This window comes from Peromyscus maniculatus, chromosome 15 (genome assembly GCF_049852395.1).
Source record: "Peromyscus maniculatus bairdii isolate BWxNUB_F1_BW_parent chromosome 15, HU_Pman_BW_mat_3.1, whole genome shotgun sequence".
Classification (NCBI taxonomy): Eukaryota; Metazoa; Chordata; class Mammalia; order Rodentia; family Cricetidae; genus Peromyscus; species Peromyscus maniculatus.
The window spans coordinates 43,232,112-43,247,878 of record NC_134866.1 but is presented as its reverse complement, the minus strand read 5'-3'; the positions used below and the strand labels follow the sequence as shown (position 1 = coordinate 43,247,878).

Below are 15,767 nucleotides of genomic sequence, written 5' to 3'. Positions count from 1 at the left end.
TGCCCCTTTGTAAGAGTTCCAGCTGAGCAATGTCTCTCAGAAGTCTCTCCACCCCTATCTATCTCGGCACACCCTGAAGGGCAGCAGGCAGCAGCGGCAGGGCCCGAACACATCTTTAGTTGAAGCATCAACCTCAAGTGTGTCCGGAATTCCTTTACAGTGTCTTTTCAGAGCATTTCACCAACAGCTGAAGGCTCATAATCTAGAGCTTGGGGGTTTAGAGATCTGCAGGAGAGAGAGAGAGAGAGAGAGAGAGAGAGAGAGAGAGAGAGAGAGAGAGAGAGAGAGAGAGAGAGAGAGAAAGGAAAAGGGGGCAGGGATCCATTTTGTTCCAGCCGAATCTTCAACATAACAAAGAACTTTAAAATGACTAATTCATGGGGATTATTTGCTCCTTAAATCATTACTGTAGCCTACCATAATTGTACCATTATTGTACTTTTCTTCCAAAAAGCCCCTTGCCCGCAGTCCGTCTTTTTGAATCATTTCTTCACTTTTAATCTTTTAATAACACTTTATTGAGAATTTTAAACAGTGTATTTTTACCACACCACTCTGCTGTCTGTCCCCCAACTCTTCCCACACACCTGTCCATCCAACCAACTTCCGGTCCTTTCTCTCCTTTGAACAAAACAAAGCAAAAAACAAAAACGACGTTGGGGAAGAGAGAATCACTTTTCTTCAATGGAGTTACACTGATTATATCAACCACACTCTAGGGCAGGCCCCATGCTCAGTTCACCAACACAAATTGGAATGTTTCTTTACAGCTACACATCCCTTATCTTTTAGCTTCTCACCTTGCGTGGGTGCGGGGTACACACACACACACACACACACATACACACGCAAACACGCGCACACACACACATGAGCTTTTAGGTTCATTTTCCAGTCGAGGGGAGGAGGGTGATGAGTTACAATGAAATTGGCTTTTCCGCGGTATTTCTAATCACAGACCAGGAGATGCAAACCACAAAAAAACACACGAGTTTCTTGGCAGGTCACCAATTCTGGGACTCACGGATCAATCAATCACACCCAAACTCATTTACTAGCAACAAAAAATAGCACAGTAGCAAGGTTCGTTTACTTAAGCCTAGGACTGGAGCGGTCACCACTGGCGTGTGCAGTCACAGCCACTAAGCCCTGCCCTGTCCCCAGGGAGCTCCCTCGCCTCCGGAGTCCCAAGGGCCTCCGGGCTGTCTCCGGAGGCTCGCAGGCCCTCGGGGAAGACCGCCCAGGGAGGCAGCTGAGGCCAGGGCTGCGGTCCAAGACCCCATTACCCTCGGGGGGAAATGGAACTTTCCGTCCCGGCCACCCGCGGAGGAGCGGCGGGGAAGCCTTCGATCTCGTCTAGGAGAGGAGACCGGGGCTCAAACCACGGGAATCCGGGACGCGGGGAGCTGCGTTACGGGAATCGCGGCGGCGCGCAGTCCCGCCCCTTCGTCTCCGGCGACCCCGGGACCAATGGCCGCGCGCTCCGGGACCGACCCAGGCCAATCAGCTCCAGACTCCGCGCCCTAAGGGGGCGGGCCCACGAGGGGGCGGGGCCAGGAGAACCTTGGTCGGCGGCGGGCGGAGGGCGGCGTGTGCCGTCGGGAGTTTCGAGCCAGCCGGGCTGCGGCTCCGCGGAGGGGCCGGCGGGCGGAGTGGGCCCGGATCCGGGAGGCTTGAGGGACGCGCCGGGGCGGCGAGGCTCGCGGCCTGAGGTGAGGAGGGCAGGGCCCCGGCGCGGGAGGGTGCGGGCTGCCTGGCGCTGCCGCCGCCGCCACCTGGCAGCCGGGGCCCAGCGGGGCCGGGCTGGAGCGGCTCGGCGCACGCCCGGAGCTGGTCAGGCCGGCTCGGGAATCCCCGCATTCCTTCCTTCCCCGCTCCCGGGCTCCCACTTCCCGGGCCTCGTCACTCGTCTCCTCCAGCCGGGTTCCTGACGCACAGTTCCGGAGCCCCCGCCCCAAAGTTCCCTCGGGATCGCGCGTCCTGGATGACCGCGTCCGTCGTCCCGCGTCCTCCCAGCTCCCGTGCCCCGTCCCCTGAACCAGCGGTCGACATGGCCCCAGAAAAGTCTAGTCTTCGGTGTCCCCTGAAATAACACCCGCCCCAGACGTGACTCTAAACTCCCTGCTCTGGATTTCTCTTACCCAGAGCGAACTTTTCACCCAGACATCGCAAGGTTTTGGCGTTGATGACAAGTTCAGGGATTATAAATGTTAACGCTCCCTCTGGTCCCTTCCTACTAAATCCCGCGTGCCTTTACATCCGGAGCGCAATCCCATCTGTCTTTATACATTTTCACCTCTTCTCCTAAGCGTTAACTTTTCCAAGTAGCAGAGGGTTGGTTCTCTTCTTTCCTGGATGAAGGACGTTTTAATTCAGAACTCCAAACAGAAATAACATCGAAGGCTGGGCCCACTGCTCCTTTTATTATTGTTGTTGTTGTTTCCATCAAAAGGAAGCTCATTTGGGCTTAATTTGTATGGTTATGGGATGTTCCTCCAGCTGTGCTGCTTCAAAGTAGACAGTTGATACTGGAATGTCAGGGTAAATCCTGAAAGCTTAAGCTGTTTGGTCTGGTCAGGGGTGTAAACAAACCCTTTCAGACCATGTGTGACTGCCAGCTTCCAGTTGGAACATCTCTTAATTTGAACTTACTGACTCATTATCGGGAGGGGATGATCGCCATCGCCTTAATCTCCCAAGTTCATGTTCATATTTGACATTCCGAATTATTTTTGAGCCCTAAACTGGAGTGCTATATTTATAGGACTGATCTGATAGTAGATTTAATTGTGTTTTCCGCAGGTTTCTTTTGGGGAATAATTGTGCCCATTTGCTTCTACTCACAAGTGAAAGAAAAAAAAATTGCAAGGGGATGATGTCAGATAAGCATAAACTTTATGGTAGAATTTTTTTTCACTCTTCTCATCTGTATTATTGACATGGTTATTTAAAATATTACAAACACTGCTACCTGCTAATTTAATGCAACGTTCTTATTTATGTAACTGGACATTTTGTTCTATTTTATTTATGACTTTGTGTTTTCACTTAAAAATATTTTTCCTAAGAGAATGTGACATTTTGGTTAAATACTAGGATGAATGCTGATTATTATATACCTATGAAGTACTTGTTACAATATCTCCTTTTTAGAAATGGGAACAGGCTGAAAAAATTTATGACTCCAAATCCTGTGCTCACAGACTGTCCTATTGGCAGATTTCTTACAGAAAATTCATTAGTATAATTCGATCTGGGAAGTTGCGTGTTGTCCACGGCACTGCGGTAGCAGGAGGGGTTTTTCCCTAGCCGGGATTTCAGACCTCATTTTGCTGCAGATCACCTGGCCCTGATATATCTGCAGCTTGTCTGCTAAAGAACCATGGAAGTTCTCACAGCTTTCTCCATGTTTTTGGTTGTAAAAGTGGTTTGATTGCAGGTGAGATTTCCTTTGAGATTATTTTACTAAGCACTCAGCCTGCTGTGGAATTAATAAAGATGCCTGAGATAGTGTCTAGGTTCCTGAAGGTTTACAAAATTATGCTGACAAACCCGTGTTTAAAAAAATTACCCGGACAGAGCAGTTTCAATTAAATAATGAGTGATGTAGAAAGTGCTGTGGGTCTTTAAGGATTGGAATTGAAATAGTCAGTGTGTTTCCTAGAGGTCAGCCTTGAGATCTGGATAAGGTTTGGATAAAGGGGAAATTAGAGAGATCCTGTTCTAAATATAGAATGGAGGGCAGAATGGAGACTAGAACTTCGTCAAGGACTGCCATGTGCTGTTACCACAGTGTATTCAGTTTAATAACCAGTAACTTATGCAGTTTTGTATGTCAGTCTCTGAACATAGCCTTATTGAAGTAGGTCCACTAACCTCTTCTACACAAAGGCAAACCTCCAAACACAGACATTATCGTCAGATTCTACATTTATGCTTAGATATCCTGAGTTCAGGCTGTAATACATGTTACTTTTTCATATTGTCTACATGACAACAGAGTAAAATGGTTATACCAGTTCTTTTAAAACTCATTATTAGGCTGGGAATGTAGCCAATAGTAGGGTGCTTGCCTACCATGTGCAGCCCTGGGCTCAGTCCTCAGCACTACATACTGCATGCCTTGTCCATCAGTACCACTTACCTATGTGCATACATACATAAACTAATCATTCTTCTAGCTGTTCACCAAACGCTCCAAGAGTCTCCGTATATGAAGTTGTGTAATTACAGTGCTACATTTTGTATCCTTTTAGGGAACTCTGAAAGTGCAGTGGAAACAGATGTTTGTGAATGTGGAGGAAATTCCACAGAAGAGATGCTCCCTTGGGTTATAAACAACAGAACAAGGCAGAGTCAGCAGGGCACTGGCATTGTGGAGTCACACCGTAGTGCGTGTACAAGCACACGTTCAAGAAGGTGTTCGAGAGGAAGTTAGAAGTTTGTTGTAATTTGAGCTTACCATCTAGGTGTGGCTCACATGGAAATGATGAAAGTTAGGACCAATTGCTGAGGCCACGGAAAACCGAGGAGCTTAAATATTTACTTTGCAGTTGGAAAACTAAAAGAATAATTTCAGCATAATTGGAGTAAAAAGCCAGATTGTTCGTAATTCTCTCTGAGATTATAGGCACAGTAGTTTGAGAGAAGGACATCTAAGGAAAGGGTTTTATTTATGTAGTGGGCTGGGTTGAACCAGCCTTTCCCCATTGGAAGCAAGTGCTCTGCCATGGACTGTACCCCAGCCTCCTCCATTACTGTTACTTTAAAATAGAACTGAATATTGGCGGTCAGTTGGACAGTGCAGGTGGACGGAACGGTTCCTAGGTCCTCTGATAGACCAAGTATTGGAAGTGCCATGATCGGAGTAGGAGGAGTTGGTGGTAGAGGAGTGGCTGGGAGCCATTGGAAGTGCTGGGATCAGGTCCAGGTCCAGTCATCCATAGAGAGAGGCCAGTGAGAAGGTCATGGAAGAAGTCTGGGTAAGATGCGTAACTGAGAAGTCAAGTTTTAAGGGTTGCTCAGAGAACAGTAGACTTTCCTGACTGGAGCAACTGAAAACCATGAGTTGTTTATAGGTGTGTGTGTGTGTGTGTATGTGGATAAGTTTCTATGACTAAAAAAGCCCTGGTAACAGTATTGGATTATGTTGTATGTGTTTGGCTTGTAGGTACTTTTAAGTGGGGAGATTTATTAAATTGATCTGCATCAGATGCAGGATGTCTAAGATGATACATAACTAGAATTGATGATTCAAGCCAGAATTCTTGAAATTTGGTTTGAAGGTAAGGTACTAGTTGAAGTTACATGTCTTCAAAGTAAATATTTTAAAAGAAAAGTAGATCCTGAGTACTTCATCTTTGGGCACATTCATGGCCAGCAGATAAAAGCTAGCCAAGAATACCAAAACGTGGATAAAACCAGGAGCTTAATGAGGAACTTGACAAGCAAGGGCAGTAAATGGAGACTCAGGAACTCTTGTGGTGGCCCAGGGCCACCAGGACTTCATTCTGTGGCTGGCTAGGTAGAGGATTCTGTGAGTTTTTCTGCTCCCGAATCAGAGAGCTGTATCTGTTAGTGTACGCTGAGACTCCATTGATGCCTTAAAGCTGACTGTGCTCATACCAGAGCAAGAACTGAATTCCTTTCGATAGAACAAAACTGTCTCGCCTCTAGAATTTCGTATTCTCTTTAATAGTCACTTTCATCCTTTGCTCTAAGGAAGAGTGGGCTAATTATTATAAAGTGGGTTCATACTGCTTCCTCTGCACAGTCCATCTTGTTTGGATGTTCTGTCTTATGTACATCCCCTGCAACTGCACCCCCTAGTGCAAGCCGAGCTCATCAGAGCTGTATTTCAGAGAGCACAGTGCTGGCCCATAGACCTTCCCATTGGTGGTCTTCAGCCAAACATACAGTTTTCCCGTTCATGAAACTCTGACTTTATTTTATAGCTGAGTGCCCCTGAGCCCTGAGTAGGATATTATCTGTTCCCAAAGCACTTTGCATATATTTACCTGTTAGCTTTGAGCTTCCTGCAGCCGAGAACTGTTTGGCATCAATTGTATTTGCAATGTTTTATGTCTTAAATGATGGTGAGAACATAGGTTTTTATCAGAGTACTCGTGAAACTGAATAGGTAATATATTAACTCGGAATATGCTTGTATAATAAAAATATCTTTTGTATTTTTCTTCATAGGACCAGTTGTCCCAAAAAATATCTTTGAATAATATGAGATGCCATAACAGATTTTTTTTTTTTGCATGCTTTCCCTGTATTGCCCAGGCTAGCTGCCAAGTCTTAGGTTCAATTGATTTTCCTTCCTCAGCACCCCACCCCCAGCCCCTGAGACTTGCAGGTGTCTGCATGCCCGGCTTATAAATTCTTTATGATTTATCTGAGGGTTTTTGTTTGTTTTGTGGTACCAGGGATCAAAACAAAGTCATACACTTGAAGGCATGCTGTGTACCACCAAGCTACATCCCAATTCTAAAAGCAATTATATATACTTGAGTTTCTTTTCTTTATGCTGTTGACTGGTCTGTTGTCTGTGCCCATGTGTGCTTTATTCTTTATGGCAGGTCTGAATGAGGGTACATCAAATCCTCTTTTTGTTGTTTGAAAATTGGCCCTTAGTGTCTCATTTTTAATGTGAAATTTTAATTGAGATATAACGTTCTATAATAAACCACTTTGCTATTTGGGTTAAAGTTGTATTGCATTTTTACATTGTGAAATTCTTTTTAGTTCTGACTAGATTTTTCCTATTCTAGTGTTTGAGCGTTATTATGAGTAGTGTTTTTTTTTTTCTATTGTATTTCTTAGTTGGTTATTACTGATGTGCAGAAGTACTATTTTTTAAATGATCATTTCTTCAAACACTACATTAAATGTCTAGGAGTCCTGCTAGTTTAACATTTTGATTTTGTTTGACACTGTAGCAGCTACATATTTCAAAACTGGTAAACTACTTGTCACAACAGTGAAAAAGTTACATGAGAATAAGCAAATAGATGGGAACAGGCAGACTACAGCCCACCTCTTGGTTTTTGTTGTTGTTGGTTTTATAAAGTAGTGTAAGAACCTAATGTATGCACACACTGAAAACAAAAAGCGTTTAAGAAGTTTTATAAAACGACAGGCCATAGACTGCAGAACAGTTATGTAGAAATCAAATTTCTAACAAAGGCCTTATATACAAGATATATGTTCAAAACTGTCAAACCTAATAATAATGAAACAAGTCTAATTAAAAATTAGCAGAATATTCAAATGGTCATACCATCTAGGAAGCTCTATAACTAAACATAACACCTACCACATAGCCCAGCAATTATACCCCTAGTATTCACTTCTCAAAATTACAGCATGTATACACACAGAGAGTTAACACTAGTTAAGTATTATAGTCAGGTGGTGGTGCATGCCTTTAATCCTGGCTCTTGGGAGGCGGAGGCAAGAGGATCTCTGTGAGTTCTAGGCCAGCTTGGTCTACAGAGTGAGTTCCAGAACAGCCAGGGCTACATAGAGAAACCCTGTCTTGAAAACAAAAACAAAAAAGTTGCAGTATTATATGTTATGTACACATTTGATTGTTGTGTCTTTAATAACTGTATCATACAGAATATGGTTCTGAATTCTAGAGATATGTCAAGAACACGGACAGAAAACTATCTCCTTTGCTTACAGTCTGTTTGGGTATTACACACAATGTGTTCATTTTTTAGGACTAATGTAACAAAGTGCCATAAATCAGATGGTTTAAAATTACGGAAATGATGCCAGGCAGTAGTGATGCACACCTTTAGTCCCAGCACTTGGGAGGCAGAGGCAGGTGAATTTTTGAGTTCAAGGCCAGCCTGGCCTACAGAGCGAGTTCCAGGACAGCCAGGGCTACACAGAGAAAGCCTGTCTTGAAAAATAAATAAATAAATAAAACTGTAGAAATGTTATTTTCTCCTTAAGTCCTTCTAAGATTGGAAAGAATCCTTTGGCTCTTCCTAGCCTCCTGTAGTAACCATATGTTGACATTTTTTAGCTTGTAGCTGCAGTCACTCCAGGCTCTTGACTTCTATCATCAGGCACTTTTCTGTGTCTCTGTTATAAAAGTCATATTGTTCTAATGTCTTACCTACTCCTGCTGGTGTTTGTTTATTTATTTATTTATTTATTCTCTATATTCTTTTGGCTCTTTAGGGGGCCCAAATAAATCACACGGAGTCTTAGTCTTTTTTATGATTGCCTGGCCTTAACTTAGCTTATTTCTATCCAGCTTTTCTTAACTTAGCCTGTCTGCCTTTTGCCTCTGGACTTTTACCTTTTTTTATTTCTGTGTATCTTTTCTTTACTTCTTTCTCCACGTCTGGCTGTGTGGCTAAGTGGTTGGCCCTTCTTTTCTTGTTCCTTGGTCTCTTCTTCCCAGACTTCTCCTCCTATTTATTTTCTCTAATTGCCGGCCCGCCTATCCTTTCTCCTGCCTAGCTGTTGGCTGTTCAGTTCTTTATTAGACCAATCAAGACTTTTAGACAGGCAAAGTAACACAGCTTCACAGAGTTAAATAAGTGCAATGTGAAAGAATGCAGCACATCTTTGCATCATTAAACAAATGTTCCCCAGCATATACAAATGCAACACATCTTAAAATACTCTTCTACAGCATACTCCACTAGGGCTTCTCTGCTGACTACCCCAACAATGGTTCTGTTTCCAAAGAGGCTCCTGTTTTGAGGTTCCAGGAGTTAGGACTTGAGTGCATCTTTTGTAGGGGACACAGTTCAACCTTGAAGAAACAGTAAGCAAAATAAGAAAATTATATGGCATTTTAAAATAAGGCCCGACAAATAGTGGCCCGCAGACCAAATCTGGCTTGCAGTCTTTTTGTAAGGAAAGTCTAAACATTTATCTGATTCATTGCATACGATATTTGCCAATCTGTTACAGGTGTCTCAGATGTTCTGAAGGAGGAAACAAAAAGCAGGAGAGCAGGGTGGGAGAAGCAGAGGCCAAGAAAGACCTCTGGGGAGGAGGGAGGGCCAAGGCTGCAAACCTAACCTCTGTGGTGCTCACAGAGCTCCAATCTGTAGTGTTCCATGAAGAAGGCAAGCGGCAGCCGGCACCACACGGTGAACCTGGCTTTATAACGTAAGAAATATGTACTTACTTACCCAGTATGAAGCTGTAGGTGGAGAATTTTCCAGACTACCAGCAGCATTTTCACTAGCTATTTTTCTTGGTAAAATTATAGACTTTACATGCCTGCATTCCCCACCCCACCCCACCCCATTTTTCATTTGAAATTTTTAAAATGTTACAAACTTAATTCCTTGTTCTTGCATCATATCAAAGATGTAACACGTGGAAAGCGGAAATACAGGATTCAATTCTTTGCCTAAGTCTCAAGTTATTTCAAAAAATAGCGCCACTGCTCAACTGAACCTAGTACCAGGCATGGTTTGGACAGTTGAGGAGTCAGCAATTTGAACTCAGGGCCACTAGAGAACAAAAGATATCAGCCTTCTACTAAGGACCTCTTGTTCCTGTCAACAAAATGCCCTTGTGACATTGCACAGACATCGAGGGGGTTGAATTAGGTGTAGGTGACTTCAATAGTTATGTATTAAACCTGTGGTTCTCAACCTAATGCTGTAAACCTTTACAGTTCATGTTGTGGGGACCCCAACCATAAAATTATTTTCATTGCTACTTCATAACTAATTTTGCTACTGTTATGGACTGTAATATAAATGTCTGTGTTTTGTGATGGTCTTAGGCAACCCCCATGGAAACGTCATTTGACCCAAAGGGGTCAGAACCCCACAGGTTGAGAACCACTATTAAACATAACTCTGGGCCCTATTGATCCCAAAAGCTTGAGGCAGGAAGATTACTTGAACTCAGTAGTTAATAGCCAGCCAGGACAACATAGCAGAACCTTCTCTCAAAGGGGGAAAAAAGACATAGTAATAACTACTGGATTATTGAGTACTCTCACCCAAGTATTTGTGGGATTCTTTTATTTTCAAGTTCTTTGATGTGCTACTTGGGGCAAACCCGAAAACGTAATACCAGTGAGGATTTAAAGAACATGTGTACAGGTGGATCCAGGAGTTGGAGGAGGAGGAGGGGAATATGAACAAAATACATTGTATGCGTGTATGGCGTTCTCAAAGACCCTAGTAAGGAGCACGCGTACAACACTTACCAAAGCCAGTGCTCTGAACAAGGCTCTCTGTCTTCACAGGGAGACCAAGAGAAGGAACATGACATTTGTTAAGGAGGAACATGCACAGTTGTTAACTGTTCATCAGTTATAATTACACTGCTTTTTCCCACTCGAGAAAATCCATGGACTGACAGAGCGAGCGGTGGTGTAGTTACTGCAGTTCTGTTCTGAGTTCTCAAGCAAGCCATTCACAGTCTGTGTGAGGAGCATTACTGGAGGAAGTCACGGGTGGCACACCTCTCAGCACACCACTGTTGGCTCGCCAGAGCTGAGGAATTACCAATGTAGAAGAGTCACTCCATTCCGAAATAAACTGTCGATGCAAGCATCTGCAGTTACGAGTCATGTTTTCGCTTTGTAAAGGCTTCCTAGAAAGCTTTTACAAATTCAAGGAAGTCATCGTATGCAGTATTTTTGCGATATGTGCATATTCTGCAAGAGCTGTGGAGTAAGAGGAGCATTTAATACACTTTTTTTGTCGTTTTGTATTTTTGAGACACGGTTTCTCTGTGTAGCTTTGAGCCTGTCCTGGAACTCACTCTGTAGCCCAGGCTGGCCTCGAACTCATAGAGATCCGCCTGCTTCTGCTGGGATTAAAGGCGTGCTGGCTGTTTAATACACTTTTAATTTGAGTGTTTACCCAAAAACAGAATCAAAAGAATGTAGCAGAATACTGTCCATTTTAAAACAAAATAAGCCCCAAGAGAAGTTAGTTGTATAGGATACCAAACAGAATACGTTCGTACTTTGATGTCAGGCACTTTCATAGACGCTCTTTCCTCACGTCTCAGTGACAGTTTTAAAAATTAGAAAGTAATACTTGTAGTCACTACAGTGAAAGGCTTTCCCATTTCCTCATGACACTGCTCAGTCACAAGCCTACCCCGCTCTAGTTCTGTATTGCATGTGAGGGTTAACCATGCTGTGCACACTTGTACCTTCTTCTCGCCAATTGCCATGGCTCAGTTAGTTACTTGACTGCCAGTTTGTCTGGTTGCTTCTCATCAGCTTTTGGATGTGGTTTGATTTTCTTGTTGCTGGGGACTGAACCTATGCCCTGTGTATACTGAGAACCTGATCCGTGGAGCTGCACCTACCTTGGGCATCCTATGTGTATATCCTTTGGAAGACATTAGCACATGCTTCTTTCAGTGTGTGTACACCTTGTCTGTGTAGTGTTGTTTGGTTACAATTAAAATTCAATGTATAAACTAAAAAGAAAAGTGGGTCGTGATTTTTGCATACTATATGCCTTAGTTGCAAAAGCCCTGCCTGCCCCACCCTTACTATCATTTGGAGGATGTTGAAATACTGTTTCACTTAGGAAGGCGTGCTTGCAGTTTTAAAACATGGCTGTAATGGCCCCCTCTAGAGTAAAAGGCCGGAATGCTTCCTGCTCACTTTAAGGTGTGGATTCCTAAGCCAGATCTTTGTGTGCTGTAAGATAACTTGCTCTCTCTGGGTGTCACCTGACTTCACAGCACCCTGTGAAATGAGCTGGTAGTTAGCAAAAGAAGTTATTGATAGTTTGTCTCTGCTGTTATGCATCATATTTTTTTTGTTTCTAACTCAGAGGGCTTACAATGATTTGCTGATATTCATGTAACTGCAGCAAGCAAATTTTATCAGTAGTAGTCTCAGACCAGAGCCTTGTAATATTGGCACAATGCAGTGAATCTTCGCAAATACCTATAGTCTTTATAAAGTCACCACCCAAATCCAGTTATTGAATATTTTCATCACCCCGACAGACTCGGTCGTTCCTCCCCTCTACCTCACCTTAGGGCTCCCTGATCTGCTATGCGTCATCTTAGTTTGCTCATGCACCCTGTTGTGGCTGGTGTCTTTATTCCACTCACTTCTGTGGGGGGATTCTCCCCTTGTGCTTGATATATCATTAGTTTGTTCCCATTTATTGCTGTGTACTCTTTGTTTTGTAGATATACCCTGAGCTGATTTTCTTTATCCATTCACCAATTGATAGACATTTGGGTTGTTTCCAGTTTGAGATTTTTCTGAATAGATTTGCTATAAACATTTGAGTGTGTCTGTGTGTGGACATACATTGTTCCTATTTTCCTTAGCTATATGTGTAATGCCAGAATGCTTTTTAACCTGCTAAAGCCTCACTTGCCCCGCCATTTTCCAGAGTGTATCATTTTTCATTCCTATCTTCTTTTTAATTTGCATCTCATTGTGAATAGTTTAAAATTGTCTTTTTGCATATTTTAGTTACATGAATTTCTCTATAAACTGCCTACTCAAAAATTTTTGCTTGTTTTTCTGAGATGTTAGAATCTTTTAGTACTTTGTGGGCATCCTCCTCCTGTCAGGGACTACTTGTGGTCACACTGAGCTTAATTTCCCATTGTCTAGTCCCTTCTGAGGTTCCTTAGAGGGGACTTTGCCATTTCTGAAGTCCTCCATCTCACAGTTACTTACTTGTATGTATGATTTCACATCATAAAAAAAAAAAAAAAAAAAAACAACCGGGTGGTGGTGGCGCACTCCTTTAATCCCAGCACTGGGGAGGCAGAGCCAGGCGGATCTCTGTGAGTTCGAGGCCAGCCTGAGCTACCAAGTGAGTTCCAGGAAAGGCACAAAGCTACACAGAGAAACCCTGTCTCGAAAAACCTAACAAACAAACAAACAAACAAACAAACAAACAGGATTGGGGCTGGAGAAATGGCTCAGAGGTTAAAACTGTTCTTCCAGAGGACCTGGGTTCAATCCCCAGCAACCCCACGGTGGCTCACAACTATCTGTAATGAGATTTGCTGCTCTCTTCTGGCCTGCAGGCATACATGCAGACAAAAAAAAAAAAAAAAAAAAAAAAAAAAAAAACACAACAGAATTGGTCCTTAACCGTCAATGGCATCTAGTGGTTTTGTGCAGCGGTAACTTTAGTGAACAGAGGAAAATATTCCCTTTCTTCATTCACATAGGTATTTTTCCACCTTTCAGGAAATAGCTGCACAGTAGAAATAAGCCTGTGTCTTAGCTTGAGTATAAGAGAAAGGTTTTTAAATTGCACATTGTGTCTGTTTCAGGAGCATCCCTGAAGATGTCAACACTGAGGATTTGGCTAACACAAGCTTTGCTTATTTTTCTCACCACTGAATCTATAGGTAAGGTTCATGAAATGTCTCAACTCGACAAATTCGGCTTATGTGTTTTATATACTGTATAATTAGGCTCATGTTTAATAGTTTTATAATTATGCTTATATATTCTTTCTTGGTTATTATTGAGAGAAATTTCTTAGTACAAATAAGCCTGATAATTTGTTTTATATCATTTATTTGAGTTTTATAAATACTAAATGCTAATTAGCTAGTTTGAGACAGATTGAACGACAAAAACTGTATGGTCACCTTAAGATGCATTCTGATAAATATCATGTAAAACCGTTCATAACCTAAAATAATAAATTAAGTATAGGAAGAACATTTCAGCATAATAAAAGTTTTACACACACACACACACACACACACACACACACACACGCACACACACACACACACCCCACATACACATCTGAAGTCCACAGCTAATGTGCTGAATGGAGAGAAGCTGAAAGCTTTTTCTCCAAGATCCTGATACAGATAGAGGTTATTTTTGCTAACTTTATTTCTAACTACCTCTATTAAATATGATATTTGAAGACTTAGCCAGAGCAAATAGCAGGCAAAGAGATATAAAAGGCATCCTGGTTGGAAAAGAGGATATCAGATTGTCTCATGTAGATGACATGGTCTTATATACAAGAAACCCCAAAGAGTCTACAAAAAAAAAAAAAAAACGGAACTAAATCAATGAATTCAGAAAAGTTGCTGATTAAAAAATTAACATGCATAGGTCAGCAGCATTTCCATATGCTAATAGTAAAGTATCTGAAGAGGCACTCTTATTTACAGTGACTTCAAAAATAAATACACGTAAATTTAGTCAGAGATAAAATATGTTATAAAACCTAATGAAAGAAGTTTTGGAAAGGACACAAAAACATGGAAAGACAGTCCATGTGCATGAACTAAAAGATTTAAAGTTGTTAAAATTTCTGTACTTTTCAAAGCAGTCTATAGAATTAGAAAAAAATAATTCCTAAAATGTGTGTGGAACCACAAAACACCCAAATAGTCTTGAGCTATAGGCAGACTTTTCTGTTCCGCCAGCCCACTCCCAAGTGACCACATAGAGACTTAATATTGATTATGAATGGTCAGCCAATAGCTTAAGCTTGTTTTTAGCTAGCTCTTATAACTTAAATTAACCCACACTCATTAATCTATGTGCTGCCCCAAGGCTCATTTACCTCATCTACATACTTCCCATCCTGCTCGATCTGCATCTCATGGCATCTCTGTGTGACTCTGCCCTTCCTCTTCCCATCATTCTCTCTGCCCTGAAAATCCTGCTAGCTAATGCCCATTTAGCTTTTTATTAAACCAATCCAAGTGACAAATCTTCACAGTATACAAAAAGATTATTCCACACCTTGAACAAAATAACAAAAATGGAGACATTATACCAACTGACTTCAAAATATTTTACAAAGCTACAATAATTAAAACAGCATGGTGTGGCCATGAAAACAGAGCAGCAGAAAAGACTAGAGAGCCTTTTCTAGTAAATTCATTATGTATAGCTACCAATCTTTGACAAGGGCGCTAAGATATTAAAGTATAGTCACTCCAGATCAAGATGTGGGGTAATTGGATATCCAGTTTTTCTCTTTTTGTCAACAGTCTGAGAAATAACTCAGAACAGATTAGAGGCTTATTTATTTACTAATTCTTGAGACACAGTCTCATTGGCCACCCTGGAACTCACTATGTAGACAAGGTTGGCACTGACCTCACAGAGATCTGCTGCCTCTGCCTCCCAAGTGCTGGGCTTAAAGGTGTGCACACCACAACCAACTGGACTGAAGACTTTAGTACAAGACCTGAAACTATGAAATCACTAGAAGGAAATACAGGGGGAATGCTTTAGGATACTGGAACAGGTGAGGAGTGTCTCACTAGGATCCCAAACCATAGGAATACAACAAGAGTAGAGGAATTAGAGTGTGTCACACTTTAGCTTCTGTGTGGCAAAGAAAACCAACCAAGTAAAAAGACATTTGCCAAACGGGAATATTCCTTATCATATACCTGATAAGGGATTAATACTGATTATGCAAGGAATGTAAACAACTCAGTAGAAAAATATAAATAATTTTTAAAGGGACCTAGGTAGACATTTCTCAAGATAAGACATGCAAATGACTAATCATTCCATGAAAACATACTCAGCACTAATCATCAGGGAAGTGCCAATCAAAGTCATAGTGAGGAATGACCTGCTTCCTGTTAGCACAAAACCTAAGATACGTGCTGGCAGGACTGTAGAGAAAAGGAAACCAAACACAATATTGATGGGATGTTATATTAGTTCAGCTATTTTCAAAAGGAATACAGAGGCTCTTCAAGAAAAGGCAGTTCCACTACCAGATTGTTATAGTTGCTTTTCTCATTGCCAGGATCAAATACCTGATGTA

At 42.1% G+C, this 15,767-nt stretch overlaps 1 protein-coding gene across 2 annotated transcripts in view; it reads left to right on the top strand.

Moving 5' to 3' along the window:
* Positions 1–1,573: 1,573 nt before the first annotated feature.
* The window catches only part of Il6st (interleukin 6 cytokine family signal transducer), a 41,334-nt gene continuing 27,140 nt past the window's right edge, over positions 1,574–15,767 (top strand). The window contains exons 1-2 of one of the 2 annotated variants that reach the window (XM_076551890.1): positions 1,574–1,712; positions 13,276–13,353. In XM_076551890.1, the coding sequence (XP_076408005.1) occupies positions 13,290–13,353 (64 nt within the window). In that variant the 5' untranslated portion in view covers positions 1,574–1,712; positions 13,276–13,289. Of the gene's footprint in view, positions 1,713–5,164; positions 5,286–13,275; positions 13,354–15,767 lie in introns of those variants that run through there. The other variant, XM_076551889.1, reaches the window with a different exon arrangement.